At 50.7% G+C, this 23,080-nt stretch overlaps 13 protein-coding genes and 1 non-coding gene across 14 annotated transcripts; 6 read left to right on the top strand and 8 right to left on the bottom strand.

The window, feature by feature from the left end:
- The first annotated feature begins 134 nt into the window (after positions 1-134).
- Positions 135-3,001, top strand: C7974DRAFT_154710 (uncharacterized protein). The gene is made up of 3 exons (XM_046135839.1): positions 135-332; positions 386-440; positions 491-3,001. Exons 1-3 carry the CDS (start codon positions 257-259, stop codon positions 2,949-2,951), a joined length of 2,592 nt encoding a protein of 863 aa, XP_045999342.1. The 5' UTR covers positions 135-256; the 3' UTR covers positions 2,952-3,001.
- C7974DRAFT_154714 (cytochrome P450) lies at positions 3,001-4,888 on the bottom strand. Its single transcript, XM_046135840.1, has 3 exons — positions 4,692-4,888; positions 4,429-4,608; positions 3,001-4,379 (listed from the first exon to the last, which is right to left on the bottom strand). The coding sequence occupies exons 1-3, from the start codon at positions 4,845-4,847 to the stop codon at positions 3,051-3,053; spliced, it is 1,665 nt and encodes a 554-aa protein (XP_045999341.1). The 5' UTR covers positions 4,848-4,888; the 3' UTR covers positions 3,001-3,050.
- Positions 4,889-5,500: 612 nt separating this feature from the next.
- C7974DRAFT_411564 (uncharacterized protein) lies at positions 5,501-5,924 on the bottom strand (the record flags this gene model as incomplete). Its single annotated transcript, XM_046143574.1, has 3 exons — positions 5,501-5,648; positions 5,695-5,813; positions 5,871-5,924. 3 exons carry the CDS (start codon positions 5,922-5,924, stop codon positions 5,501-5,503), a joined length of 321 nt encoding a protein of 106 aa, XP_045999340.1.
- A 451-nt stretch (positions 5,925-6,375) lies between these two features.
- Positions 6,376-7,055, top strand: C7974DRAFT_154673 (uncharacterized protein). The gene has a single exon (XM_046135838.1). The coding sequence runs from the start codon at positions 6,586-6,588 to the stop codon at positions 6,955-6,957; it is 372 nt and encodes a 123-aa protein (XP_045999339.1). The 5' UTR covers positions 6,376-6,585; the 3' UTR covers positions 6,958-7,055.
- C7974DRAFT_154666 (uncharacterized protein) lies at positions 7,056-8,227 on the bottom strand. Its single transcript, XM_046135837.1, has one exon. The coding sequence runs from the start codon at positions 8,040-8,042 to the stop codon at positions 7,155-7,157; it is 888 nt and encodes a 295-aa protein (XP_045999338.1). The 5' UTR covers positions 8,043-8,227; the 3' UTR covers positions 7,056-7,154.
- A 164-nt stretch (positions 8,228-8,391) lies between these two features.
- On the bottom strand, positions 8,392-9,994 carry C7974DRAFT_390907 (uncharacterized protein). Its single transcript, XM_046141516.1, has 3 exons — positions 9,744-9,994; positions 9,600-9,669; positions 8,392-9,443 (listed from the first exon to the last, which is right to left on the bottom strand). Exons 1-3 carry the CDS (start codon positions 9,807-9,809, stop codon positions 8,662-8,664), a joined length of 918 nt encoding a protein of 305 aa, XP_045999337.1. The 5' UTR covers positions 9,810-9,994; the 3' UTR covers positions 8,392-8,661.
- Positions 9,995-10,201: 207 nt separating this feature from the next.
- Positions 10,202-10,802, bottom strand: C7974DRAFT_374710 (cytidine deaminase; the record flags this gene model as incomplete). The annotated part of the gene is made up of 2 exons (XM_046140162.1): positions 10,202-10,614; positions 10,670-10,802. 2 exons carry the CDS (start codon positions 10,800-10,802, stop codon positions 10,202-10,204), a joined length of 546 nt encoding a protein of 181 aa, XP_045999336.1.
- A 248-nt stretch (positions 10,803-11,050) lies between these two features.
- C7974DRAFT_308411 (Co-chaperone HscB, C-terminal oligomerization domain-containing protein) lies at positions 11,051-11,785 on the bottom strand (the record flags this gene model as incomplete). The annotated part of the gene is made up of 1 exon (XM_046138168.1): positions 11,051-11,785. One exon carries the CDS (start codon positions 11,783-11,785, stop codon positions 11,051-11,053), a length of 735 nt encoding a protein of 244 aa, XP_045999335.1.
- A 148-nt stretch (positions 11,786-11,933) lies between these two features.
- On the top strand, positions 11,934-13,238 carry C7974DRAFT_390902 (uncharacterized protein). Its single transcript, XM_046141515.1, has one exon. It carries the CDS (start codon positions 12,222-12,224, stop codon positions 13,089-13,091), a length of 870 nt encoding a protein of 289 aa, XP_045999334.1. The 5' UTR covers positions 11,934-12,221; the 3' UTR covers positions 13,092-13,238.
- Positions 13,239-13,385: 147 nt separating this feature from the next.
- On the bottom strand, positions 13,386-13,470 carry C7974DRAFT_t51. The gene has a single exon. It is a non-coding gene; the product is annotated as a tRNA-Pro (tRNA).
- Positions 13,471-13,626: 156 nt separating this feature from the next.
- On the top strand, positions 13,627-15,666 carry C7974DRAFT_423035 (uncharacterized protein). Its single transcript, XM_046144363.1, has 2 exons — positions 13,627-13,816; positions 13,866-15,666. The coding sequence occupies exons 1-2, from the start codon at positions 13,792-13,794 to the stop codon at positions 15,284-15,286; spliced, it is 1,446 nt and encodes a 481-aa protein (XP_045999333.1). The 5' UTR covers positions 13,627-13,791; the 3' UTR covers positions 15,287-15,666.
- A 136-nt stretch (positions 15,667-15,802) lies between these two features.
- Positions 15,803-16,566, top strand: C7974DRAFT_470889 (uncharacterized protein; the record flags this gene model as incomplete). Its single annotated transcript, XM_046146480.1, has 2 exons — positions 15,803-16,403; positions 16,479-16,566. Coding segments are annotated over 2 exons (687 nt in total), but the record flags the coding sequence as incomplete, so codon positions are not given.
- A 1,062-nt stretch (positions 16,567-17,628) lies between these two features.
- C7974DRAFT_432836 (uncharacterized protein) lies at positions 17,629-21,276 on the bottom strand (the record flags this gene model as incomplete). The annotated part of the gene is made up of 10 exons (XM_046144877.1): positions 17,629-17,957; positions 18,009-18,749; positions 18,802-19,222; positions 19,540-19,727; positions 19,901-19,988; positions 20,036-20,494; positions 20,548-20,609; positions 20,665-20,921; positions 20,971-21,133; positions 21,180-21,276. The coding sequence occupies 10 exons, from the start codon at positions 21,274-21,276 to the stop codon at positions 17,629-17,631; spliced, it is 2,805 nt and encodes a 934-aa protein (XP_045999331.1).
- A 124-nt stretch (positions 21,277-21,400) lies between these two features.
- Positions 21,401-22,586, top strand: C7974DRAFT_154567 (uncharacterized protein). Its single transcript, XM_046135836.1, has 3 exons — positions 21,401-21,761; positions 21,819-22,170; positions 22,224-22,586. Exons 1-3 carry the CDS (start codon positions 21,688-21,690, stop codon positions 22,338-22,340), a joined length of 543 nt encoding a protein of 180 aa, XP_045999330.1. The 5' UTR covers positions 21,401-21,687; the 3' UTR covers positions 22,341-22,586.
- The last annotated feature ends 494 nt before the right edge of the window (positions 22,587-23,080 follow it).

Genomic DNA, 23,080 nt, shown 5'->3' with positions numbered 1-23,080 from the left:
TGATCGCAAAGTTGAAGCTCTCACAACATTGACATGAAAGATGAACGCATTTCAGCCAAATTGAGCTTAGTGCGAGGCAGGCCAGGCGCGCTTTGTCCCCGCATCCGATTTTAGCCCGTGAACTTTCCTGCAGACACGGACGCATCCTTGTTTCAGGGCTGGAGCTCACTGTCTTACTCGGTCGACTCGTGTCACTACGCGCCATTCATGCCATTCAGTCGACGAGTCGCTCACAGAGCTGAAAAAGAGCTAGGCTATGGCGCTCAAACAGTGCAGCATGTGCGATCGCACATTCACCAAACTCGAACACCTCAAGCGACACGAAAGATCGCGTACGTCGAACGTGATCGACGGAGAGACCACTACAGAACTAATGCCACTTCAGATACCAAAGAACGCCCATATGAATGTCCAACATGTAATAAGAGCTTTTCGAGAAGGTAATATTGGCTCAAATGTCCCAAGCTCACGATCTAACGCGACAGTACAGCGACGTCTTGTACAGGCACTGCAAAGGCCACAATCAGATTGCGATGAATCGCAAGAAAGAGCATGAGGAGCAAGATTACAGACAAATCCCAAGCATAGATGGGGCAAATCAGCACCCGCAATACCAACTTGCGGGACACATGACTGGCCCCACCCCTGCGCCATCCTTGCAAGGTGGGGATATGTCTTTGGCAGAAGGAGTGAATGATCCGGCAATCCACGCGGATAGTGGGCATCGTATGGAAGCTCTCATCAACGCAGCGCAACACCTCGAGCCCACTAGTTACCCAGCATGGCAGTCACCTAGCTCAATACATCATGAAAACTATCAGCTAGCAGGCCATCATGACAGCAGCCTGGGACCGCCGATTGACCCTTCCATGGAATCTCTCACTTTCGCGCCATCTGGAAATGTTAACACTTTTGATCCGTGGGCCTTTGATATAACACAAACTCATCAATCCATGCTCGCTCAGACGCCCTCTCAGGCTCTGCGCTCATGGCTCTTCCCGCCAGAGAGCAACATGGACACACCAAACGGATCTCATCGGCCGGAATTGGAGGACACGCTCTATCACGACGCTGCAGGGAATCAACGCAATAGCCAAGGCAGCCCATCTGATGCCATGTCAATAGCATCGAGGATCCCTCGAGAGCGGTTTGCAAGAGTTGCGAACTGCTGGCCGCCTCAGACATCACGAACTACACGTCTAATGCCCATCTTGTGGCAGGATCTTGCGTCACGCGGGTGTTCGAACATCTTTTGGGATGACATGATTCACACGTTTGAACAAGCCCCGTACAATGATGAACGGAAGAACTCGCGATGGTGCTTAGACGATGCCAGCAGAAAGTCACTTCAGGACGCCCTAACCCAAGCACAGCTCGCCGAGGCTTCACGACCAACCCATAGGGGAAGTCTGGTGGGCAACAGCATAGCTGTAACTGGAAACAGCTTGCCATTTCCGCCGGCCGAAATCCTGGATATTGCCTTGGAGATGTACCAGAATTACTTCCACCCAACGCTTCCTGTCATCCATGTCCCGTCATTTTCGGTCAAGCAAGCTGCGCGACCGCTCCTGCTTTCAATGTGTCTCGTCGGACTGAGCATCATCGGCACTGCAGGAGCCGTGAAGTTTGTCACACAAAGCTTCCCTAGCTTACTACAGCTTGTGTTGTCAGATCTTCGCTCTTTGCGCTCAAGCGAGTACCCACCGCATCGACACATGCGCACTATCGCGACTGGCCTTATCGCTCTCAACCTTGCTTCAATCACCGGCAGGAAAAACCGCATTGCTCAGGCAGAGGAGTTATATATCGAACTGCTCACAGTAGCCCAGAATCAAGGTCTCTTCTCTGTGAACGATGGCACGGATGTTGGCGCTTTGTTGGACTCACTGGTCGATGAAAAGAATAAGTGGAGTGCCTGGATCAATATCGAATGCGTAAAAAGGGTCACCTTTGGCCTGCTCCAAGCAGACTGTTGGTGGTCAGGACACCTATCAACCTCGCCAATTATACGTCCTGAACTTGTACAGGTATATCCTGTGACAAACCAAAGCTTGTACCAAGCAGAGTCATCGACGGCGTGGAGTAATCTCGTCAATGGCGGCACGCCCGCCCACATCGACGCCATTGCGCCATATCCGGAATTGGCTCCTGAACTACAGCCGCATGTATCGGATCTGGCGTATAATCAATTGACGCTCATCTCAATCCGGATAATGGAGGCTCACGACAGGCTTGGCGTCAAGACTGACGCCTATCAGCTCGAACCATGGCGTGTGTTTGCCGAAGATGAGCGTAGCCATGGCATAGTATCGCTCATGGTAAGCTTCAGATCCATAGACGACCTGAACTCGCTCGTCCTCTGGCATATGTTATGCATGAGACTCAGTGCCAACATGCAATACTTTGAGCTTGCTGCTGGGCGAGCTGGTGCGGGCCCAGCAGAGACAGCCTTGGAACAAATCGCTGCTTGGGCGCAAACCTCGACGGCGCGACGCTCCATTCTCCACGCAGCACACATCTACAAGCTACTGTCTGACCGGAAAGTTTCTGATATCGTTCATCCACATAGTATCTTTGCCTTGTTCCACGCTGCATTGGTCCTTGGGCTTTATGTTTTCTCCGTTTCATCTTCCGAGTATATTGATCGCACTAGCTATGAGCTTTCAGAGTCAGTGGACTGGACGACCGTTGGAGATTTGGGCCTATCTAGTACTGAGCAATCTGCTAGCGTAAACGCTGCAGCAGTTCGCTTCATTCGAAAGGGAGGTCCTATTTGTATGAGTAACGTCACTCTCGAGGCAGGATATGCTGCGGCTCGCAAGACCCTGCTGCACTGCGCTGACCTCATGGAAGGCATGGGACGCTGGAAGAGCAGGACTTTTTCTCAGATTCTACACATAATGAGCGACGATCTCACTGAGATTAACGGTCTCGATCACGACGATGGATAAGAGACCTTTCAATGGCGGGGAGGCCAAGTCTTAATATCGATTTAATGTTCCGCAAGTATGGGGCATTCCCCTTGACTTGTTATTCAATACGAGTGACAGTCACTTCCAGTGCGACTTCTTCATACTCATCAACATACCGTCCCTAGGCTTTGACTCGAACACATACTCCTGAAAAGCTCGGTCTCCAAAAGTCAGATCCAGGTCCGTCCAGGGCACTCGAGGCGTCTTGTTCGGCTTCAAACCAACGCATGTGAAGTCGAAATCTCGAACTGTCAAGAGCAGGATGATCTTCATCTCATCCATAGCCAGCGGCTGTCCCATGCAGGCTCGTGGTCCTCGCTCGAATGATCGAAAGGCATGGCGTGGAAAGTCCTCACGCGCAAAACGATCTGGGTCGAATGCCTTTGGATTCGGGAAAACCTCTGGATTCAGGTGCATGGTGTGCCCCACTGGCAAGATGAGGAAGCCTTTCGTGGTGTACTGTCGGCCATCATAAGGAAGGAAGCCGTCGCTGTGCTCTCTGCGAGCCGTACAGCCTACAGGATAGAGTCGAAGTGCTTCTTTAATGACGTTGGTGGTGTAATCCAACTTGTTGAGTTTGTATGGCTCGGAGCATAAAATGTCGTATGAGGCATCGATGCCTGGTGCGAACACTTGGTCATGCTCCTCCCTCAATCTTTGGACAACGTCTGGGTATCCTGAGAGAAGCATATATACAAAGCAAACCGTATCCGTTACTGTGCCAGTCCCGCCCACAATTAGCGTTCGTATCTGTGTCAACACGTCATCCAGGAATACCGGATTCAAGCCTTGCTGATTGTCGTAAGCTGCATCCTGCAAATACTCCCGTAGAATCAAGTCAATGATGATACTGTCTTTCCGCTTCTCCAGATTGACATCGTTATCTCGAACGTAATCGAACCTTTCCTGAACCAGTTTCGTTAGTATGGCGTCGAATTTCTTTTTTGCCGCGTCTCGTTTTCTAAACGCCATGTAGTTCCTGACGAAGTCGATCTTCCAGCGATCACGGATGTGTATATTCGCTCGAGTCATGTCTTCCCAATGCTGTATCACGGAGCAGGCATCGCCCATTGCTTGTGCATCCAACGAGTGACCGAATGTTGCCGAGCCCACCACATCCAGCGCAAGCCGTCCCATGTACTTTTCGAACTCGAAGGCTTCGCCTGCATCAGCAAGCTTGGCTAGGATGGCTCGAAACTGCATCACGTTCTGCCCAATCATCGATCGCATGTTCGTGACATGCATTATTGCAAACGCAGGCGCGAGCATCTTGTGCATTTTCTTCCAGCGCGTACCCTCGGATGTGACGACATTACCCTCGCCGATTAGAGGATCGACATCCCTCGCTTCCACACTGTGCTTCTCGTGGTTACGCGTGACGGTCATGTAGTGGGCCAAGTCGGGATCCTGGAGGTCATCAGCCCTCTGGCACCATCGTCATCTATGTCTTACGTACTGTTACGAGACAGAGACCCGTAGACAGCGGCCACAGGTCAAGGTAGAAGATGCCGGGGAGGTCGTACTTCTGGCTGATGGTGGTCACAGCAATTTGGATGTGGCTGTTTTTGGGGAGAATGGCAAAGATCTCGCCCATTAATTTGAGATGCCCCCATAACAGCGAGTGAGGTGGTTTCGGCTGAAAGAGTTAGTGAGCTGAACCACTGGAAGAGCAGATCAAAGTCTGGGCGTTCCCATTGCACATAGTGATGAACAACATACTAGATCTTTATAGAAGCGCCTTCGTTGGACCAGCAAGAGGACAAAGTAGCCTAATGCTGCTATGATACTGGTAAAGACGATGATGGGCAATGATGAGCTGGAGTCTGCCGTCCGAACTGTAGGATTGTGAGTTGCATTCCCCATAGAAGGCGACATTGTCACGTTGAGTTGCGTTGAAGCTAGCAATTGATTCCACAGTCAAAACAGGGGCTAATCTCCGCTTTTGAATGTGTGTTCACGATAACCACTAGCCAGAGAGTCACGTTATTTGCCACTAGAAAGCATTAGTTCGATCTTGATGAGGCTCAGAAGTCCGTTGATTCGTGCAGCACTGCACGTGATTATCGGAGATGCGATATCCACGTAGGAATCATATATAGAAATCAGAATTGACCTTTGCAAATAGAAGCGTTCGTCCCTGGTATGTTCTGCTCTGATTTGTGCCCGCACCGGCACAATGTGCCGCCCTACGGGAGTAGGATCAAACCTTGTTAGATACATGGACTCGGTCCGAGATTGGTTTGAGGTATCTGTACACAGCTCCACAATCGCACAAGACCAGGTTGTTCCAAAACCATCAATTGAAGTGTGGAAAATGGCGCAGGCAGAGACAGTTCCAGCCCCTTCTTTACTTCTTCCTCAACCAAAAGACACGACGCCCAGCCTCCATCTACATCACCCAATCAGCGTCCGCAGGAAGTCAATTGCAGTGCAATGTCACTCGCCGTCCATGCGCTTCATAATTGAACAGCTTCTCCTAATCGAATCGCGTTACATGACTGCATCCTCCCTCTACAACATTCACCAAATTACAGCTTGCTGGCATACCCGCCCACCTCTTTCGTGAAGATAACTCGCATCGGCTCAGCCAACAAATCTTCTTTCTTCATTGTTTGACCCATGGCCTTGAAGTCCGGGCTCTTCGCATGCGCGGCTATTGAGGCTTGATCCTTATAACTGACGCAGTTAGTCGGGTTGAGCACGGGGTTGCGGAGACCTGTACGTTTCTAGCATAACGAAAACCGGGGTATCGCCTTTGGTTTCACGTTGCAGATGGTAACGCAGTGTACCAGGCTCGTTGGCTTTGACTGTTTGCGCTGCTTGCAGAAGCAGCTCTTCGACCTTGGATTCATATGAGCATGTTGGTCTTCATGACTTCGTTGTAAGCTAGGGACGTACCCGCGAGGCCTTACCGGCCTTAGGCGAGATAATGGCTACGATGTCGATGGTCATGGTAAGTAGAAGGTAGTTACGATGTCGGGAATTGAGGTGCCAATTTACAGTACATGAAGTAAGGTCGCTGATGTACTGGAGTTGTTGCAACAAGTTCTCCGCTCTTCCCTGGATGGTTAGAGCCGAAAGATGCCGAGGCACATTTAAGAAGGATGACGCTAACGTCGTCAGTACATACGTCTCAGGGCGAGTGTTTTACTACAACAACAACAACAACATATACGAATCTGCCATGGTCTCATGTGTATAAGGTCATATGCGGACTATATCAGCCGCATGCGATCTGGCTACATATAAGTACGCAGTGGCACACCGCGTACAGCGCTTGCTCTTGCAACACGCATTGTGAACATCGGTTGATGCACATCGCGTAACCCAGTAGACGAGCAAGTCGGCGAAGTAGATAGCATTTTGCACCATACTTATCCAAGCAATGCTCTTCCGCAATCGTGTGGAGTTCCGGTCTAGATGAGTTGGCAGTCAGCTTACAGGTGAGATGGACTAGTGCTGAGATACTTATTAGGAGCGCCATGCTACAGACGTTGGCGGAGTCCTTTCTTGGATCAGAAAGACGGAACATAAGAAAGACACCTGCACCTTCGATATTCAACGCATCTCAACCCTCCCGATCAACATTCAGCCCTATACCTCAATCGTCGCCATGGGCTATGTTGTACTCATGTTCGTCACCCGAAAGCCAGGCATGAGCTTCGAAGCTTTTGTCGACCATTACGAGAACAAGCATATTCCTCTCGTACTTGAAATCATCGGCGACGACGCCCCCGTCCGCCATACTCGACACTACGTCAGGAGCAACCCAGGTAGTGCCGAAGGGAGCGATGTTCATTCACCACCTGCAACCACCGACTTTGACTGCCTCACTACGGTAGAGTTCAGAGATGAAGCGCATTTCCATCGCGTTTTCGCAAACAGTCGGCGCAAGCAGGAATTGGAAGATGATCAGGCGGCATTCAGCGATAAGACAAAATTTCGGGCTGTCGCTGTCGAGGACCCGAAAGTCACAGTACCTTGACAATATGAGCACATTGCAGAGAAAGCCACGGGACAAGCATTGGCCGTTTGTAAATGTCAGGTTCATTCAGGATCTCTCCATACACTCGATGAACACCACGAAGACTCCATCAATTAGACAAATGTTTGTTTGTTTAACATGCACTGCTTGCGAAAACCCAGGTGAAGTCTTTTGAAAGCTTGCCTTCCCCCGGCCTCCTACAATTCTCTCCGTTCTGCAATCGTTTCTGCTTCAACTACCTTCCTGAGGCCCAGATCATACTTATCTCCAGCCTTGAGAAAGTAAAATCTGGACTCAGGTGGTGGCAGGTTTTTCAATTCACTTCCTTCCCTTGACCAGAATCCCCCGTCATAGAAAGCAGCATAAGTACTTCCGAACACTTCTGCATCATTTTTGCTTACAATCAGTGCCGTATCCTCATCAATCGCAATTCCCAGCAACTCAGGATACACTTTCAGAATATCAAAGAGATCAAACTGCCTGTTTCTCACCAGGAAGTGCTGGTCAATCGCCGTATTCTTCAGGTACCCGAACCCAACGGTATGGTCGCCGATCATGACCTGATTGTTCGCTGTGTCACCTCGCGCCAGGAAGCTGCCCTGGATACTCGCGCCGGCACTCGATCCAGAAACAACGCCTCCTTGATCAAGCACGGCCTGAACCGCTTTCTCTGTCTTGGTGCCTGCGTATGCATCGACGAGACGCCATTGCCTGCCACCACCGTAGAACACGCCCTTAGCTTCGAGTAGCGGTGCAATGAACTCGTCTGTGTCTGCCACAGCTGGGTCATATGTGTGTAGCACCGTGACATTCTTGGCGCCGAGACGGCGTAAAGATACTGCCGATGAGAAATTGGCATCGTAGGTTGGCTCGCCGCCTGCTGTGGGAATGACTACGATGGGAGCTTCGGGGCCGCCGGCTAAGTCGATGATGCGTTGCCAGATACTGTCGCTCTGCAGGTTACCACCAACGATGACCAAGTGACCATTCTCAGGACCTATGTAGGTCGTGTTGGTTCCATTGATGGATTGAGCGAAAGCTGTAGCTGCTGTCATGGCAGCGCCAAGAAAGGTAGTGAGGCGCATGGCGAAGGGTGACAATGTTGCATCTTAGATAATGCACGACTTATATAAGATCATGCGACGCTAATTTTAACAACATATCGCAGATAGTGCCATCATGATGCGTATCGCGACATCGTCGGCACAGTAGCGGATCTGCATATAACTACCAGAACAGGAAGGTGATAAGAGCATTCAGAATGCGATCCGCATACGTTATACCTATATGCATTTGTCCAGATTCTGTCGGTATGTCAGCTATACAGTTAGATTACAAATGGATGATCGAATCAGTGTTTAGCAACCTGCTACATGCTTTAAATTGTTGAATAGAAAGGCAGGCTCCCAGCGTGTGTGGTCGAAGTCCGGTGAGGCCGGCGAACTCTCAATAATGGGGAGGGTACAGAGAAACAGCGCTGGTTACTGAAGACTCGTGGATTCGTGTGCGTTGCATTCCGTTTGAAACCTATATATTGTACAGCTGCTTGCCATCTGCACATCTCCGTCATTCACATCGCAGGTCTTTGCGGCTGAACTCTTGTACATCCCGCATGCTACCCTCAGGTCTGCTATAACTATACAGTAAGTAACCTTTTGGCTCTCGAAGTCTTATCATGATTCTCATTGCGTCCTTAAGATTTGACTACACAGGCACAGTCAGCGGGTTCATGACACCAGCACCTCCATCAACTCTCATCTCCGCGCCCGTGATGTAGCTGCTAAATCCACTGGCCAGGAAACCAGCTACTCGCGCGACCTCTTCAGGTCTGCCAGCCCTCTCAAGCCCGATAGTCCTCTTCTGAACTTCCTTGTCCTGCAACGCAGCCGGCGGAAACTGCCCACTCTCCATCTCTTTCAACCCACTGCCCTTGAGGTCCACGCCAACGTCGATTTGTCCAGCCGTAATAGCGTTGATACGAACACCTGTACCTTTGAGGACCGTCACGCCAGACTTGACTACACCCAGTGCGGCGTGAGACGCCATAGTAAATGCTGGGGCCCAGCATCCGCCATAAGTGCCGGCCACGGAAGTGACCACTATAATGGATCCGTATGGAGCATCTTTCGGCGCAGCGTTGGGATAGCTTCCCTTGGGTGTGGTCTTCTGCATTGCGGCTGGTGCGTACTTGAGAGCAAAGAACGCAGGCATAGCATTTGTCTCGAACGCGGCGTAGAGATCTCTCGGGCCAGTAGTGGTGATAGACGGTGGACCGAGAAGTCCGGTTGAGGACGTCCAGATGTCAAGGCGTCCCCAGGAGTTCAGTACATCGTCGATGAGTGCCAGAGTATCTTCTTCAGAAGTGATCTTGTAAGGATACCCAATGACCTTGGTGTTCGGGTATTGCGAGTTGATGCTGGAGGCAAGTTCGGCGTAGGGTTCATCGGGTAAGGAAGAGCAGGCATATATGCATGCTGCGCCGTGCGCTGAGATATATCAGTACGTGAACTTTGCTCCGAGTTGCATAAAGAAGCGCAAAGCCTGGGTAGTTTGTCCAGCTAAAAGCCCACGGGAGAAACGGGGTTGAACCCGAAAGCGATTGTTGGTAATGAAGAACAACCTTGACCATAGTCTTCACGTACCAGCAAGTTCAGCAACGATCGCCTTCCCAACAGGTTGAGTGGCACCGGTCACCACACACACAAAGCCGTACTGTAATTGTAGAATCAGCACACTGTCCAAGTTTTGCTCCGCAATCGCTCCACAAATCTACTGCATGTACTCACAAGTTTGCCATCTGCCCTGTATGGCGAGAAGTGCTCTGAATCGCTCATTCCATTGATCGCTGCCATCTTGAAGCTTCAACCTCAACCTGGCGTGAGCGAAGATGGGACAGCGGCGCGAGGGGCAGCCATAGATTTTGTTGATGCGAAATCAATCACACAAAATGCGAGAGAAGCAATCATGTCGTTTGACACATCTCCGGAGCGCGGAGATGCATAATGTGTAGGCGGCGGTTGGTTGAGCTTGTGTAGCGCGATAAGGACGATAACGCAGGTGGGCTGGCGGGCACTGGGTCACGGTTCGCCGCGGGGGTGCCACATGAGGAAGAAAGCTTCAGGCATTTGCGTCGACAAGCACATTGAGCCTTTAGTACTGATTTGATACTACTTGATTCATTGCTGCGATTTAGCCTCGGAGCTGTATTCTATCACTACGTGCGCGTCACGCTGGACTGAACTGCTTATGCAGCCTTCGTCTTCTCCTCTTCTCTCTTCTTCTTCAGTTGCTCTCTTGGTGGCAACACATCCGGCCCGAAGCTCAATGGAAGCAGCTCGCCCATTGTCCTCACAATATATTTGCCCTCTTTGTTGAACATAAAGATGGGTGTGTCCAGCTCTAAAAACTCTCTGAGAAACTGCCTGCACATTCCACACGGCGAGCAGAAGTCGTCAATATCGGTAGCTACGCCAACGGCCTTGAAGGAGCCCAATTTGTGGCCTTGTATCACAGCGGTACCGAACGCGACGCGCTCGGCGCAAGTGCCGACAGGATATGCAGCATTCTCGACGTTTGCGCCTACAATGATTGAAGGCCCCGAGGAGGTCGACTGATGCAGAAGGAGTGATGCGCCGACGCGGAAAAGCGAATACGGGCCTACAAAGTCGGATCAACATCCTGTGCTTTGCACCTTGAGGAATTTCTAACATACAGTATGCCTTAGTCTTTGCGTCGATGCATTGTTCGCCGATGATCTGCAGCTCTTGCGCAGAGACTCCGTGGATCAAACCATTCTCTTCGTTGACGGGTTCCGCGGCGACAGGCTTAAAGGAGGATGTGGACATCGTGAAGGGAAAGGAAGGAAAGGGAGAGTCGGCGCGACGCGGGCAGCTTTATCGATGATGATGGTGGTGGGGCCCGGCCGAGGCTTGTCCGCGGGGAGCTTCCTTTGTTGGTTGGATGGCCCGGAGGTCGCCGGTCCATATCACTGAAGGCCTCACGATTTGCGGCAAGATTTCGATGTTATGAGCTCTGATAGTGTCAGACAAGGTGATGTAGGATATATTCGGGGTCGGTGGCGGACTGCTGTGATTCAGTGCTCGAGCACAATCGGTTTGCCCTTCTCCCAGTTCGCAATGCTCTCATTGATGTTCATCCAATATCGAAGCTTGACGGTCTCGCTCTTCGCCAACTCCACGTCGTCTTTGGCAAAGGCCTCTTCAAGCGCCTTGATGCTTTCTTGTATTCTGCCTTCGTTCTCATCCTTCATCCCGATGAGATCCTCTTCCGACTCCGCCTCCTCTATCTGTTCTCTCGCCTCTAAGACCTCCATGAGCAGCTCTGGATCATCCACCTTCGCCGTCTCGTCTTCCGCCGTCTCGATACCACGCTGCGAAAGAAGGTACTGTGCACGATGTAATGGAGATTGAAGAGTTTTGTAAGCCTCGTTTATTCTCGCCGAGGTTGCCTCAGCCCTCTTCTTGTCTTCTTGGGGGTGTAGGTCAGGATGCGCCTTGGCCTGAAGCTGCAAGAATTCTCGCTTCAGAGCATTCAGATCAAGGGTGAACGGTCCCTCCGGAGGTGGGCCAGCGGAGATGGACTTGGGGAAGAACGAGTAATGCGTTTGTAACTGTTGCAATGCTGGCTGGGCCTTGAAGGAATCCTCGCGAGCATTTGACGTCGACTGGTAACGGCGCGAAGGTCTCTGCGGCAATGCGCGGTGCGCGCAGAAGAGGCATGGTGTTGCAGTCGACTGCACGTTCCTGTAGGCACCTGAAGTCGAAGCTGCTCGGAGCGCTCGTGCGGCTGTTGGACGTATCGTATGCATCTTCAACGGTCGGGGTATTGTGGAGAGTTGAAGACGGAGTGCCTGTGTGAGTACTGCCATGTCTAGACCCGCGGAGCAAGGCCGGCGGCAAAAGAATACGCGTGGAGTCTGCGTTGTGCCGTTACGTCATCTTTTACGACCATCAACATCATCACTATGATCACTCAGTACATCTACAACTTCTCAACCCTCCAACATACGATCTAGCGAAGATCTCATCAATATCAGGGAATGGCCTGGCCACTCGTAATTTGATGTGGTGTCACAAAAATAATTCCAAGACTCGCTTGCTGCGCTCTGGCCACGAAGACCGTACTTAGTACAATGCTGAGCAATCGTCGGAGGCCGTAAAGCGCGAGCATCAGATATAACGACTCGTACTACAGGCGCGTACCTGCTATTAAATTCTAGCTTCTCGTAAGGTACTGATTGAGGAATGATCTCGCATCCTTTCTTCCGGGCAACAACGCGCTGCTTTGCCCTCTCTGCGACCCTCCTTCACGTTCGCGGCATGTCTTCGTTCACACTGGACCGCAAGATCTTCACACCAGCGCTGTACCAGAAGGTCCACGAGATCTGGCTTGGCGGTGTGAATCCCAATGGCGAGGAAGTCAACATGGACGTAGCGAGAAGATGGTTCATGGGCACACCAGAAGAGCGTTTAGCTCTCGACAAGATATGTAGCGATAACTTCCTCCATGCGCTCGAAGCAATCGGCCCAGTGCAATTTGCCACACCGACTGCCGACCCATTTATCGACCAAGTGGCTGAGATTGCGCAAAGCGACCCCAAGGGTGATGGTGCGGGTGCTGCATCTGCAGCGTTGGGTATCGCCATCCTGCTAGACCAGATGCCGCGCAACATCTTCCGTACGAACGAGGGCCTGGCAAAGGTCTACACCCATTATGATGGGATCGCGCAAGCCTTCATTCGCAAGCTCTTTTCACCAAACTCGCCCATACCACGGCCAGACCAGCATCCACTGTGGCGCAATTCCACGGCACACAGGATGTGGTTCTACCTACCGCTATTCCATTCTGAAGAGGCCCAGGCGCATGAACAGGTAGATGGATTACTGCAAGATCTGCAGCTGGATCTGTACAAGCAGCCAGGGTGTGCAGGCTCTAAGACGTTACTGGAAGGCCAGTTGAAAGCAGAGAGAGAACACATAGAAATCCTTGATAAGTTCGGAAGATATCCGCATCGAAATATCGCACTAGGGCGGGAGAATACATTAGAGGAGACTAAATTCCTGTCAGAGGGAGGAGCGACCTTTGGAGTTGCGCAGAAGAAGGATGAACTGTAGATATTGAGCAAGGCATGAGTAAGCAGTCTAGCTACGTTATGAGGGTCGCAGGATCTTTTCACATGCTACGCGTAGTGCTCCCGATCCAAATCGTCTCTCGTGTGCAAGACATCTTCCATTGTTAATAGTGATACAAGGCACATGCACTTCAGCACATGTCAGCTTGACCTCACACAAAGTCCACAATTCGTGATTAATACTATGTGATTAGCGTAGTATCTAGCGAAGTCCACATGGTCAAAAAACCACCTTGCTGCCTCGAGAGGGTAGGGAAGCACACATCAGCCAAAAAAAGGGTCCTGCCGCGACTCGAACGCGGGGCCTCTCGCAAATTGCTTAGTCACCCTAAGCGAGAATCATACCACTAGACCACAGGACCGATGGAGATTTGGTAACTCAAGATGTATATATAGTCGAGTGCGGATGCCCATCACCTACAGCTCATGGACATATCTAGATTGATCCAATCGTCTTGAGGCATTGACGTGACTAATCTCTCAATCATATACGGTAAGAGGCGAAATGGATGTCGCACACCTTAGCGCGCGGATGACGATCGCGCCGAAACCGGAATAGCCTACGTCAACGCGTCAAGCTACACCTGCACACTCGCCCTTCAATTCCTCGAATTGATAGCCACGATGGTTTCTTAGTATCTATCGCTGCATTCATAAGTGGCTAGGGTAACGAAAAGCTCAACATGGTACGCTTGTGTGTGCCTGCTGGTGAGACTCTTCAACACACTTCTTTGCGTAGGTAGCTAACGTCGCGTAGGTGACAACCAGCATGTTCTCACTCGCAGGCCACCCGTTGGCTTCTCCGCCGCGGAGCCCTCCTTGATCGACTCGGCGTACCGAGCTTGCCTTGTTGCTACCGGTCTGACCGCATTCGGTTCTATCCTTGGGATTGCACGTCCTGGCCTATTCCTCAGAAACGTTACCTTCGTCGGATTGATTGATGGAGTCGTGACAGCGTGCGACATATATGGGAGACAAGAGATAAACAAGGCAGTGTTCAAAATGGACGGCCTAGAAAATCCAAAGCCGTTCAAGCTATGGGAGCGCTCAAAGCATTGGACTCTGGAGGATGCCTCGCTATTTGGAGGCGCATCAGGACTACTCATGGCGTCAAATCCGCGGCTTTTCCCTGGTGCGACTGGCTTTTCTCGATTCTTTGGAGTGGCTATTGCAGGATGTGCTGTTAGTACGAAGATTGCAGAATGGGCCGACGCTCATGCACCGCGTGTACAAATGATACGCACAATGCAACAGCGCGCAGCATATCAGCGACTCTCGCAAGATGAGAACGCAAAGTCAACTCTATCACGGTTTGGAAAAGCACTGCTCATGTCGTATACGAAAGATAATCCTCTTATGCGGACGCTCAGCAAGCCATTTGGAGGTCTATCTGGTGCCGCAACCCCAAGTAGTATCGCAGCTGAACTTGCTCAAAGTGCCCAAACTAAGTCTGCGCGTAGGCAGGCAGCGCAAGCGCATGCAGGGCAGCATTTTATAATGTTGGTTGAGTTTGACAAAGGAGAGCTGGCTGCGCCCGATTACGAGGAGGGCTATCGACTGTTTAAATTGGATCCGACAGATACAGATCTGGAAACATTGCAAGAGCACCTGGATCATTTGAAGAAGCTTCGTGACTCCGAAGCGAAGGAGCTGGCATTCATATGGCGGGTAATGGCACCTAAAGAGCACAAGATGCACCAATTGTCACAAGAAGATCCCGAGAAAGACCTATTGCGCCGTGAGCTCCAGCTGCTCAACAGTATAGCTTGTTCCTACAATACTCGATTTGCCATTATATCCTTTGCGCAAGCTGATGCCCGCAAGCGAATCGCACAAATACGAAACGAGAATTCATCTGTGGTCTTCGAAATGCCTCTGCCTGGAAAGGAGATTGCGTCCCTTGAAGACAACTGGAGTGAAACCCACATACCGCAAAAGACTGTAGACTTGATTCGCCAGCGTTGGGAGAACGCAAGGACTACGGTGGCGGGGATTGAGAATGCTCTGGCAGAGTTTGATGAATTGAAGGCTCAGGGCTTTGCGGGCCATCTAAGTAAGCAGACCGAGGATGTTCGCAACCATCAGTGGCCGGCCAAACAGAATGTATTGGCCACAGAAAGGCTTTTGAAAGAATTCGAGGATCACATTCTAAAGCCCGAGGGGACCACTGGCAGATAATGGTAACATACCCATTCGCAATATTAAACGGCCGCTACCGAGGAAGAGCTTCGCTGTTAAGCTCTTGGAACGACTCGCACTGCAGCACTTGCAAAGCCGGTTGACGTCCTTAGCATCACGGTGTTAAACTATTGAATGTTACGTCATTTGGGGTAAGCACATATGGTATGGTTCAATGAAGCTGTAGGGACAGATCATCGGCTCGCAGTTTACCTGCGTACGCATGCGTCACATGGAGTAAACAATTACGTTCGCGTGGCTGATCATCTTTAGGTGGAGGTGCAACAGCAGTTGAGAGTGGATTGTAAAGACGAAAACAATTTCTCCTTGACAGAATTGTGCTACTGAGTATCTTATCAGTGCCTAGTGGGCATAATCAGTGAAGTGAAGAGTTGCGTTATCTGTTTGCGTCATCTGTTTTTTTCGTTTGTTGCCTTCCCAATTCGTCATATTTGAGCAAGTTCACACCTGCTCAATTGCCACTTTCTCGATCCCCCGCAACTCATTCAGGTCAAAATGGCGAGACTCAATCATCCAGCAGATCCTTCACGCCTTACGCCAGTAGCAGAGCAGGCTCTGGATGCTACCCCAAGCTCTGAGCCTGCAATTTCATCACCTACACCCACTCAAGCAAGCCTCCAGTCGCACAGAAACAACGACCTGCCATATCCGCCAGCGCGCGGAGGCTCTGAACGGTTGTCATTCTCGCCTGCCGACTGTCGAACCCTTGACAAGCTCCTGCAAGACACAGACAGCAACTCCGCTCCGCAGACGCCAAGCGCAATCGAGCTGGATGACCGTCGATCTTCCAACTCACGCAGCACCAGTGCCTTGCAGAATCACACACATGCATATGGGGGATATAACCTTGTGGGCGATGAAGCGACTGACGCTGGCTATAAGGATGAGGACGGCAGCATGGAGCTGAGTGACGGCACCGAGGGAGTCGTTGCTTACAACGCTTCGAATACAATCAGTAACTCTGCTTCACCGTCCCTTTCCTGGTCTGCTCCCAGGCTACAGGACAGCGTGTTAATGCACGACGAGAAGTCTACGCTGGGATACACAGATCGCCGCTTGGGGTCAGAGATGCATCCAAAGCTCAAGCAGCACGAGTGTACGTATAACAAGACTGACGGAACCACCCAAGACGATACTGTTCAGGAAACCACGAACTTACCAGATGACTCAGATCAACAACAAGCGCCTGGAGATATTAGGCTATCAAATCAATTGGGCTACTCTTTGCCCATACTGCCAGAAAATGAGAGTGTCGAAGGAGATCCTCACGCTATCATTGCAGCGCCCCGTGCGGCACAAGAAGAAACGAACAAGGTCGAGACTTCTGATCTCGATGGACCCGATGCAGATAAGGAAGATACTGTTCCCCAGTCATCAAGAGCCCAACGCCAAAAGGTATGTAATATCTGCATTCCTCCAGTCCCTAATACTAAAGGCATAAATCAGAGCCCGCACCGTCGCATGTCAAAGCTCGAGATGCAGATTTCACCCCTCGTTAGTCCATTTCGCAACGAAAATGAGGAGGCACAGCTGTTAGTGCCTAATACTCCAACAGCTCCTGATCAATTCCCCGATCAATTCCACCTCCAGTCTGCTAATGAGAGCGTTCCTGAAACACCTTTCACCAAGACACTGAGCTACTACAAACAATTTCAAGGCACGGAGAACTCTTCTCCCAAGCGTCGTCGCCACACTGCTTTACCTCAGGAGATTGCAAAGGTCATCGCCCATACGGATCCTGGCACAGGCCCGCCTGACCAGACGAAGACGTCTCAGACTGCAGATACAAATGTATCGCCCACAACATCTGCTCTTGTGGACTTGGAAGAGATGATGTTTGCAGGGGTTAGCAAGGTCATAGATATTGCGCCTCAGTTCACGGACAAGCAGGAGGACCCTCGACAAGATATGTCTGATGCAGAGTCAGCGCCGGATGAATCTCGAAAGCAGCTGATACTCTACCCGCAGCACCCCGCCTTCGTCAATGCCATCGGTATGATTCCAGCTACCATGTTCTGGGTGATCACAGCTCCCATCGTCAAGTACACCAACATGGCTGTTGATTTGCTAGTTGACAAGCTGAGGGACACATACCTTTGAGAGGGGCTAAACGACATACTTAGTCACTTGTTCCTCGCTCTGCATGCAGAAGCTAGTTCTTGCGATGACCAAGGCAGGTACATCATGCTCGGCCGGGAAGTCATAGTAAAACAAAGTGACGGGTCAATGTTGAACTACTTCATTGGCAGCGAGGTGCCTAAATCTACAAAGCCGGAACGCCAATGCTATACAATATACTAGACGCTTCACTTTTCCTTTTCCTAGATTTCCATCTCCTTGAGATCTTCAGCAACCTTGAAGGGCGCCTCAGTCTTTGCCTTGATCTCTTCAACAGTGACACCCTTGGCATGTTCCCGTAATGTCAGACCTTCGACGCGATCAACATCAAAGACAGCAAGGTCTGTGATGATCGTCGATACACACTTGGGTCCTGTGAGAGGAAATGTGCATTGGTTGAGGATCTTGGGGTTGCCCTTCTTATCGACGTGCTCCATTGTGACGATGACTTTGGTCTGTGTGGGATTTGCGACGAGATCCATGGCGCCACCAATGCCCTTGACCTTTCCAGGAAGCATGAAGTTTGCAAGATCTAACGAAGCAAGTTAGGGGGGGGTTCTAATAACGGGTGTTTACAACATACCTCCGAACTGGTTGACCTGCATAGCACCCAGCATAGCGACATCAATCCTTCCAGCCCTGATCATACCGAAGCTTTCGTGGCTACCAAAAGTCGATGCTCCACTGTTGAGCGTAACAGTCTCCTTTCCGGCATTGATAAGATCCGGGTCCTCCTCACCGGGCTTGGGGTAGCGGCCCATACCCAAGATACCGTTCTCCGACTCAAGGATTATCTCAGTCCCCTCTGGCAGGAAGGCGGGAGCAGCAAGAGGCATTCCAATACCCAAGTTGACGTACATGCCGTCTTTGAGTTCCTGCGCGGCGCGCTTGATGATGCGTTCTCGCTTCTGGCTTGCCTCCGAGCTGCCCTCAGAGATGGCCTTCTTCTGCTCTTCGGGGCTCTTGTAGAACACTGTACGCTCGATCTGCTTGCCCTCAGTGCTCTTGATAACCCTCTTGACGTAAATGCCCTGAAGGTGGATATCCTCTGGTGCGATCTCTCCGTCCTCAACCACCTCATCAGCCTCGACGATGGTGATCTTTGCGTTTTTGCCCATGGCTTCGTTGAAGTTGTTTTGTGCCTTGCGAAACTGGCAGTTACCGAGACGATCGGCTTTGGCGACCTTGACGAAGGCATAGTCGCCAAAGATGGCTTCTTCGAGCAGGTAGGACTTGCCGTTGAACTCGCGAGTTTCTTTAGGAGGAGCCATCTTGGCGATGGTACCGTCGGTGTTGTAGCGAACGGGAAGCTCACCGGTTTGTACTGGCGAAGGTTAGAGTTTGAAAGACTGCAGACATAATGATTTGCAATATACCTATTGTGCCGTACGCTGCTGGTGTATAGAAAGCGGGAACTCCAGCGGCCCCAGCGGCGCACTTTTCGGCGATGGTACCCTGGGGCGTCAATTCCAAACTGAGCTCGCCCTTGAGATACATCTGCTCGAAAACCTTGTTGTCACCGATGTAACTTGCGACCATAGTGCCGATTTGCTTGGTCTCCAAGAGCTGACCAAGACCCACGCCGGGCATACCAGCGTTATTGCTGACTACCCTGAGGTTCTGCACATCTGACCGATCGCGAAGTTCGTTGATTAATGTGTTCGGTACGCCGGAGAAGCCGAAACCGCCAACCAGTAATGTAGAATCAGACTTCATGTCCTTGATTGCTTCTGACGCGGAGGGAAAGATCTTGTTAATCACAGGCCGTGCCGCTGTAGTAGAAAAGAATCGCGTAATCTTGCCATTCCGGCGACCGGCGAATTGAAATGTGCGTTGCATTGTGAGATGTGTAGGTCACAATTCGAGGAGAGTTATTACTGGTAGGAAGCTTGATTTATGTTCCTGTATCGCTCTGTCGCTGGGAAGGCAGGATTGATGACAGCCAGAACGCGGATATCTAAGCTTGAAATCCACGAGAATTTGCGAATGGGGTATCTGGGGACGTAACGCGACAATGGGTGATTCCATCTTTTTGTTTCGCGATCTGGAGCTCCCCACACAAGCTATCGGAGCGTTGCATCATGATGCTAACTGTATTCGGGACACCGATACACTTGCCGTGCCGGCGCCAGTGGAGCTCTGGAAGCCGGAAAATTATCCACACTTGGCGTGGATAAGTACTTAGCCGCACAGCGTTCGGAAATGGTCCGGTACAATAATATAATTGGCTGCAGAGCGAGTCGGAAGAAGGCAAGGGTGCGGATAAGGGCACGTTTTCCATTTTCAGAAAATTGTATCCTTCCTCACCATGTGATTCTGTGTACTGATTCGCGTCCCGTTGCGCTTGTGTCCATCGCCTTTCCATTCCCGTGACACAAATTCACATTGGCGTTCAGTAGAGGCTACGAATGATCCGTCTCACTATGGTTGGAAAGTCAGCTACCAGGCAATGAATGTCAGGCGTAAGCATCTTACCATTCGCAAAGTCCTGGTGATCTCTATTACCATGCAGAGCCCGAGATGCAATAGCGTCCTCTTCCTCTTCACCAGTCGGCACATTGTACTACGGTCTGTAAGTTTCTGTAGTATCAGCTAATAATCACAACTTACGGCTGTTAATGTTGTCGTCAAGTCAAGCTTGTCCACGAGGTTGGCAATTGCATCTGCGACATTCTGTGCGTCTCTGACGTTGTCGCCAGCGGTCTGCTGATTGATATAGGGGATGATACGCGCAATCTGCTTTGCTTCGTCGGGGTTCTTTGCCTTTAGACGCACAACTGGTGCAAGGCTCAGACAGCTTGTAATACCGTGAGGAATGGCATAAGTAGCTCCAATCGCATGGCCTATGCTATGACTGAGACCAACGCCACCGCTGAACAGGAATGGGAAAAGAGAGGCGTAACATGCAAGGAAGAGCTTCGTGCGAATCTCGGCATCGCTGGGATTGGCTTTCGATTGCGGAAGGTACGTGAATAGATCTCTGATCGCTTCAAGACATAGCCGTTTCGTTGGTATCTCGGACGCGAGTGGATGGTACATCAGCTCGACAGCATGATCAAGAGCTCGCATCTGGCTCCCTGTTAGTGATGCTTGAGTGCCGCAAGAACGCTTTGGAACCTTACTCCTGTGCTTAACCACAAATTCATTGGTGTGTGAATGGCGTTCTCGCCATCGTATATGACAGCTTAAAAGAATAGAAATCAGTTACTTGCTGGCACGCCGATGACAAATATACACACCTTTCGGTACCTGTTCGGGATCGCTGACGGCTATTTTGTGACCTTCATCTGTGGTAAATCCGGCATTTTGCGTTGTCTCTGCGACACTGAGTGTAGTTGGAATAGCGATACTGGGGATCCATTTCCCCGTTTCTTCGTGAATGTTATGGGCGATAGCCTTCGCTGAGTCAATTGGAGAGCCGCCCCCTACAGAAACCAGAATGTCGCAACCTGACTTTGACATCATCGCGGTTGCCTCTCGGATAAGTCGGATGGGTCTGCTTTCGATCAGCTTAGGGGTCGGCTCTGCCTGGTGACAGAACTTGCGCATGCTGCCCAATCTTGTAGAATGTTCCACCATGCATGTGATCCAGCTGCTTTTCGACGTTTCTGATGACCGGTGTCTTCTCATATAGCGATCGACCTGTAACAACAAATGCCTTTGTACCTCCTAGCTGTGTGATCACATCTTTGAGCTGACTTGTTTTGCCTATTCCAGGATCAGTCACATTCGTAATATGCGATCAGACCCTGACCATTTCCATACAACATCAATCTGGCAGGCGAAGCTCGATACATGCCCATGGCGGAACTGTCGCAGGAAGGGCCATGAGAGTGATCTGGGAGCGCCATTTTGAGAAGTAGAATGGTGAATGTCAATATCTGGTGTGTGGTGTCGGGACACAATTGCTAGTTTACGGCGTTCATCGTGGGGGAGGGGCAATTGCGCGTCACGAATGAACTAGGTAGATAGGTACCCCACCTCGCCTTCTCCCGAGGTCACCTCCACACCCAGAGACAAAGTTCACAAACCAGGCGAGTGGGATAAAATCCTAGGTTTGTCGTATTTCATAGGTTGCTCCGATATTCGTACAACAACGCATGTCATCAGAACGCTGTTGACGCAAACGGCGGTGACATTACAACATACCTACTGTCGACAGTCCAAGCACATAAATCTGCGAACCTACACGATAATCTGTAGAGCTCTTACATGGTTCGTGAACTTCTCGTACCACTATAAGTGTAGAGTCCACTACGAGTATGAGGGACTATTCTTACGCTGGTGTTTCTATTCGTCAAACCCAGGCACCAAACCGACCGGACATCTTGCCTTCGTGAGTCCATATAGCTAAGCCTAATCATGAACAGACAGTGCTGATTCCTTTGCGAAGGGCACAGCAGAAGCGAGAGATCTCGTCCTTCTTATCTCTCCCAGCTGAGCTTCGAAATCAGATCTATAAGCTCGTGTTCCAAGGCTTGGTCATAGCAATCAGGCCAAGTCAAAGACTGGAGAAGAGCCTCGAGGTTGACGTCTGGCCTGATACTACCGACCCTTACCAGATTGTAAGCAGCCATACGTTGCGCATTGGCAACCAACCAACCAACGTGCTCGGCCTTCTGTACACTTGCCGACAAGTGCATAGTGAAACAAGGCTCCTGCCTTACTGTCTGAACACGGCTTTATGTGGAGAGGAGCCATTTCCCCGTGCATGTGTAGCTAGTCTACATATGCAATTGACTCAGGTCAGTAGCCTACAACTATGCTCGTACATGCCGGCCAATATCGCGTTATCCAGAGCCTGGCTGGATATTCTACCTTGGTTCAGTGGCCTGAAAAGGGTCGAGATCTACTGGCAATTGCGTATGCCACCATGGGAATCAGAAGAAGATTATCTGTCAACAGCAGCCATTGACGAACTTGAAATGGAGAGGAAGATCATCAAGGCTACTTCTACTACATGTGAAGTCACCTTTTGTCGCACTGTTGTTTGGGCGTGACGCATCGTGGTCCCACAAGAACGCCGTCGAACGTGGAAGCAGTACATTTGCAATCCTAAAAAATACTGGAGGGTTCGGTCTGCCTTTCGCCGGGAAAGAAAAGCGAAACAAGTTTTGAAGAGACGCGAGTTACAACTTCCAGAGCACTCACCGCTCAATGCGCCCAGCCAAGTCATGTGAAGATTACCGGAAAAGCACAGAACTTGCAGAGGGGCCCTGCATACACAGCAAGAAGTTGATGGCCTTCAGCGACGCAAACAATCCAATGAGCTGAGCAACGCTTAGCCGGAACTAACACGTGGGTAACCTGAATGCGTTATTATCAAGACCTTGGTCTTCTTGGACGAAAATATCAAGCTGCTTAGCGTGCGACTGCGACACTCCAGATTCATGTTCTGCAGCCGTGTTCAAAATTGCCTGCATTCGCCGCACTCGATTACAGAATGCCAAACACGTTGGGAAGGCGATGTTTTTTCGATTCCAGGACTTGACTTGATCTTGACAAGATCGAAAAACGTTAAGAGCAACCTGAAAATCCTTGATCGCTTGCGGCTAAAAGTGGAGTTAGCATCACTCCACTTAGCGTCATGAGGCAACGGCGCCACCGACATTCCACCATCATCGTCATGTCGTTCGATCAGAGCTAGGGACAAGC

Source organism: Boeremia exigua (assembly GCF_020726555.1).
Source record: "Boeremia exigua strain MPI-SDFR-AT-0100 chromosome Unknown C7974scaffold_4, whole genome shotgun sequence".
Taxonomy (NCBI): Eukaryota; Fungi; Ascomycota; class Dothideomycetes; order Pleosporales; family Didymellaceae; genus Boeremia; species Boeremia exigua.
The sequence above is the reverse complement of the archived record's forward strand: the minus strand, read 5'-3'. Positions and strand labels throughout refer to the sequence as shown.

Bases quoted from the DNA above. Each gene is read 5' to 3' on its own strand.
- C7974DRAFT_390907 (XM_046141516.1), bottom strand. From the start codon at position 9,809: ATGGCAGCGATCAATGGAATGAGCGATTCAGAGCACTTCTCGCCATAC. The intron at 9,670-9,743 runs GTGAGTACATGC...CTACAATTACAG, and splicing joins ACAGGGCAGATGGCAAACTT to TACGGCTTTGTGTGTGTGGT. The intron at 9,444-9,599 runs GTACGTGAAGAC...GATATATCTCAG, and splicing joins GATCGTTGCTGAACTTGCTG to CGCACGGCGCAGCATGCATA.
- C7974DRAFT_423035 (XM_046144363.1), top strand. From the start codon at position 13,792: ATGGTACGCTTGTGTGTGCCTGCTG. The intron at 13,817-13,865 runs GTGAGACTCTTC...AACGTCGCGTAG, and splicing joins ACGCTTGTGTGTGCCTGCTG to GTGACAACCAGCATGTTCTC.
- C7974DRAFT_154673 (XM_046135838.1), top strand. From the start codon at position 6,586: ATGGGCTATGTTGTACTCATGTTCGTCACCCGAAAGCCAGGCATGAGC.
- C7974DRAFT_154714 (XM_046135840.1), bottom strand. From the start codon at position 4,847: ATGTCGCCTTCTATGGGGAATGCAACTCACAATCCTACAGTTCGGACG. The intron at 4,609-4,691 runs GTATGTTGTTCA...TAACTCTTTCAG, and splicing joins GGCGCTTCTATAAAGATCTA to CCGAAACCACCTCACTCGCT. The intron at 4,380-4,428 runs GTACGTAAGACA...GATGACCTCCAG, and splicing joins CGGGTCTCTGTCTCGTAACA to GATCCCGACTTGGCCCACTA.
- C7974DRAFT_154567 (XM_046135836.1), top strand. From the start codon at position 21,688: ATGAGGGACTATTCTTACGCTGGTGTTTCTATTCGTCAAACCCAGGCA. The intron at 21,762-21,818 runs GTGAGTCCATAT...TCCTTTGCGAAG, and splicing joins CGACCGGACATCTTGCCTTC to GGCACAGCAGAAGCGAGAGA. The intron at 22,171-22,223 runs GTCAGTAGCCTA...CGCGTTATCCAG, and splicing joins TACATATGCAATTGACTCAG to AGCCTGGCTGGATATTCTAC.
- C7974DRAFT_154710 (XM_046135839.1), top strand. From the start codon at position 257: ATGGCGCTCAAACAGTGCAGCATGTGCGATCGCACATTCACCAAACTC. The intron at 333-385 runs GTACGTCGAACG...ATGCCACTTCAG, and splicing joins CAAGCGACACGAAAGATCGC to ATACCAAAGAACGCCCATAT. The intron at 441-490 runs GTAATATTGGCT...GCGACAGTACAG, and splicing joins AATAAGAGCTTTTCGAGAAG to CGACGTCTTGTACAGGCACT.
- C7974DRAFT_390902 (XM_046141515.1), top strand. From the start codon at position 12,222: ATGATCTCGCATCCTTTCTTCCGGGCAACAACGCGCTGCTTTGCCCTC.
- C7974DRAFT_154666 (XM_046135837.1), bottom strand. From the start codon at position 8,042: ATGCGCCTCACTACCTTTCTTGGCGCTGCCATGACAGCAGCTACAGCT.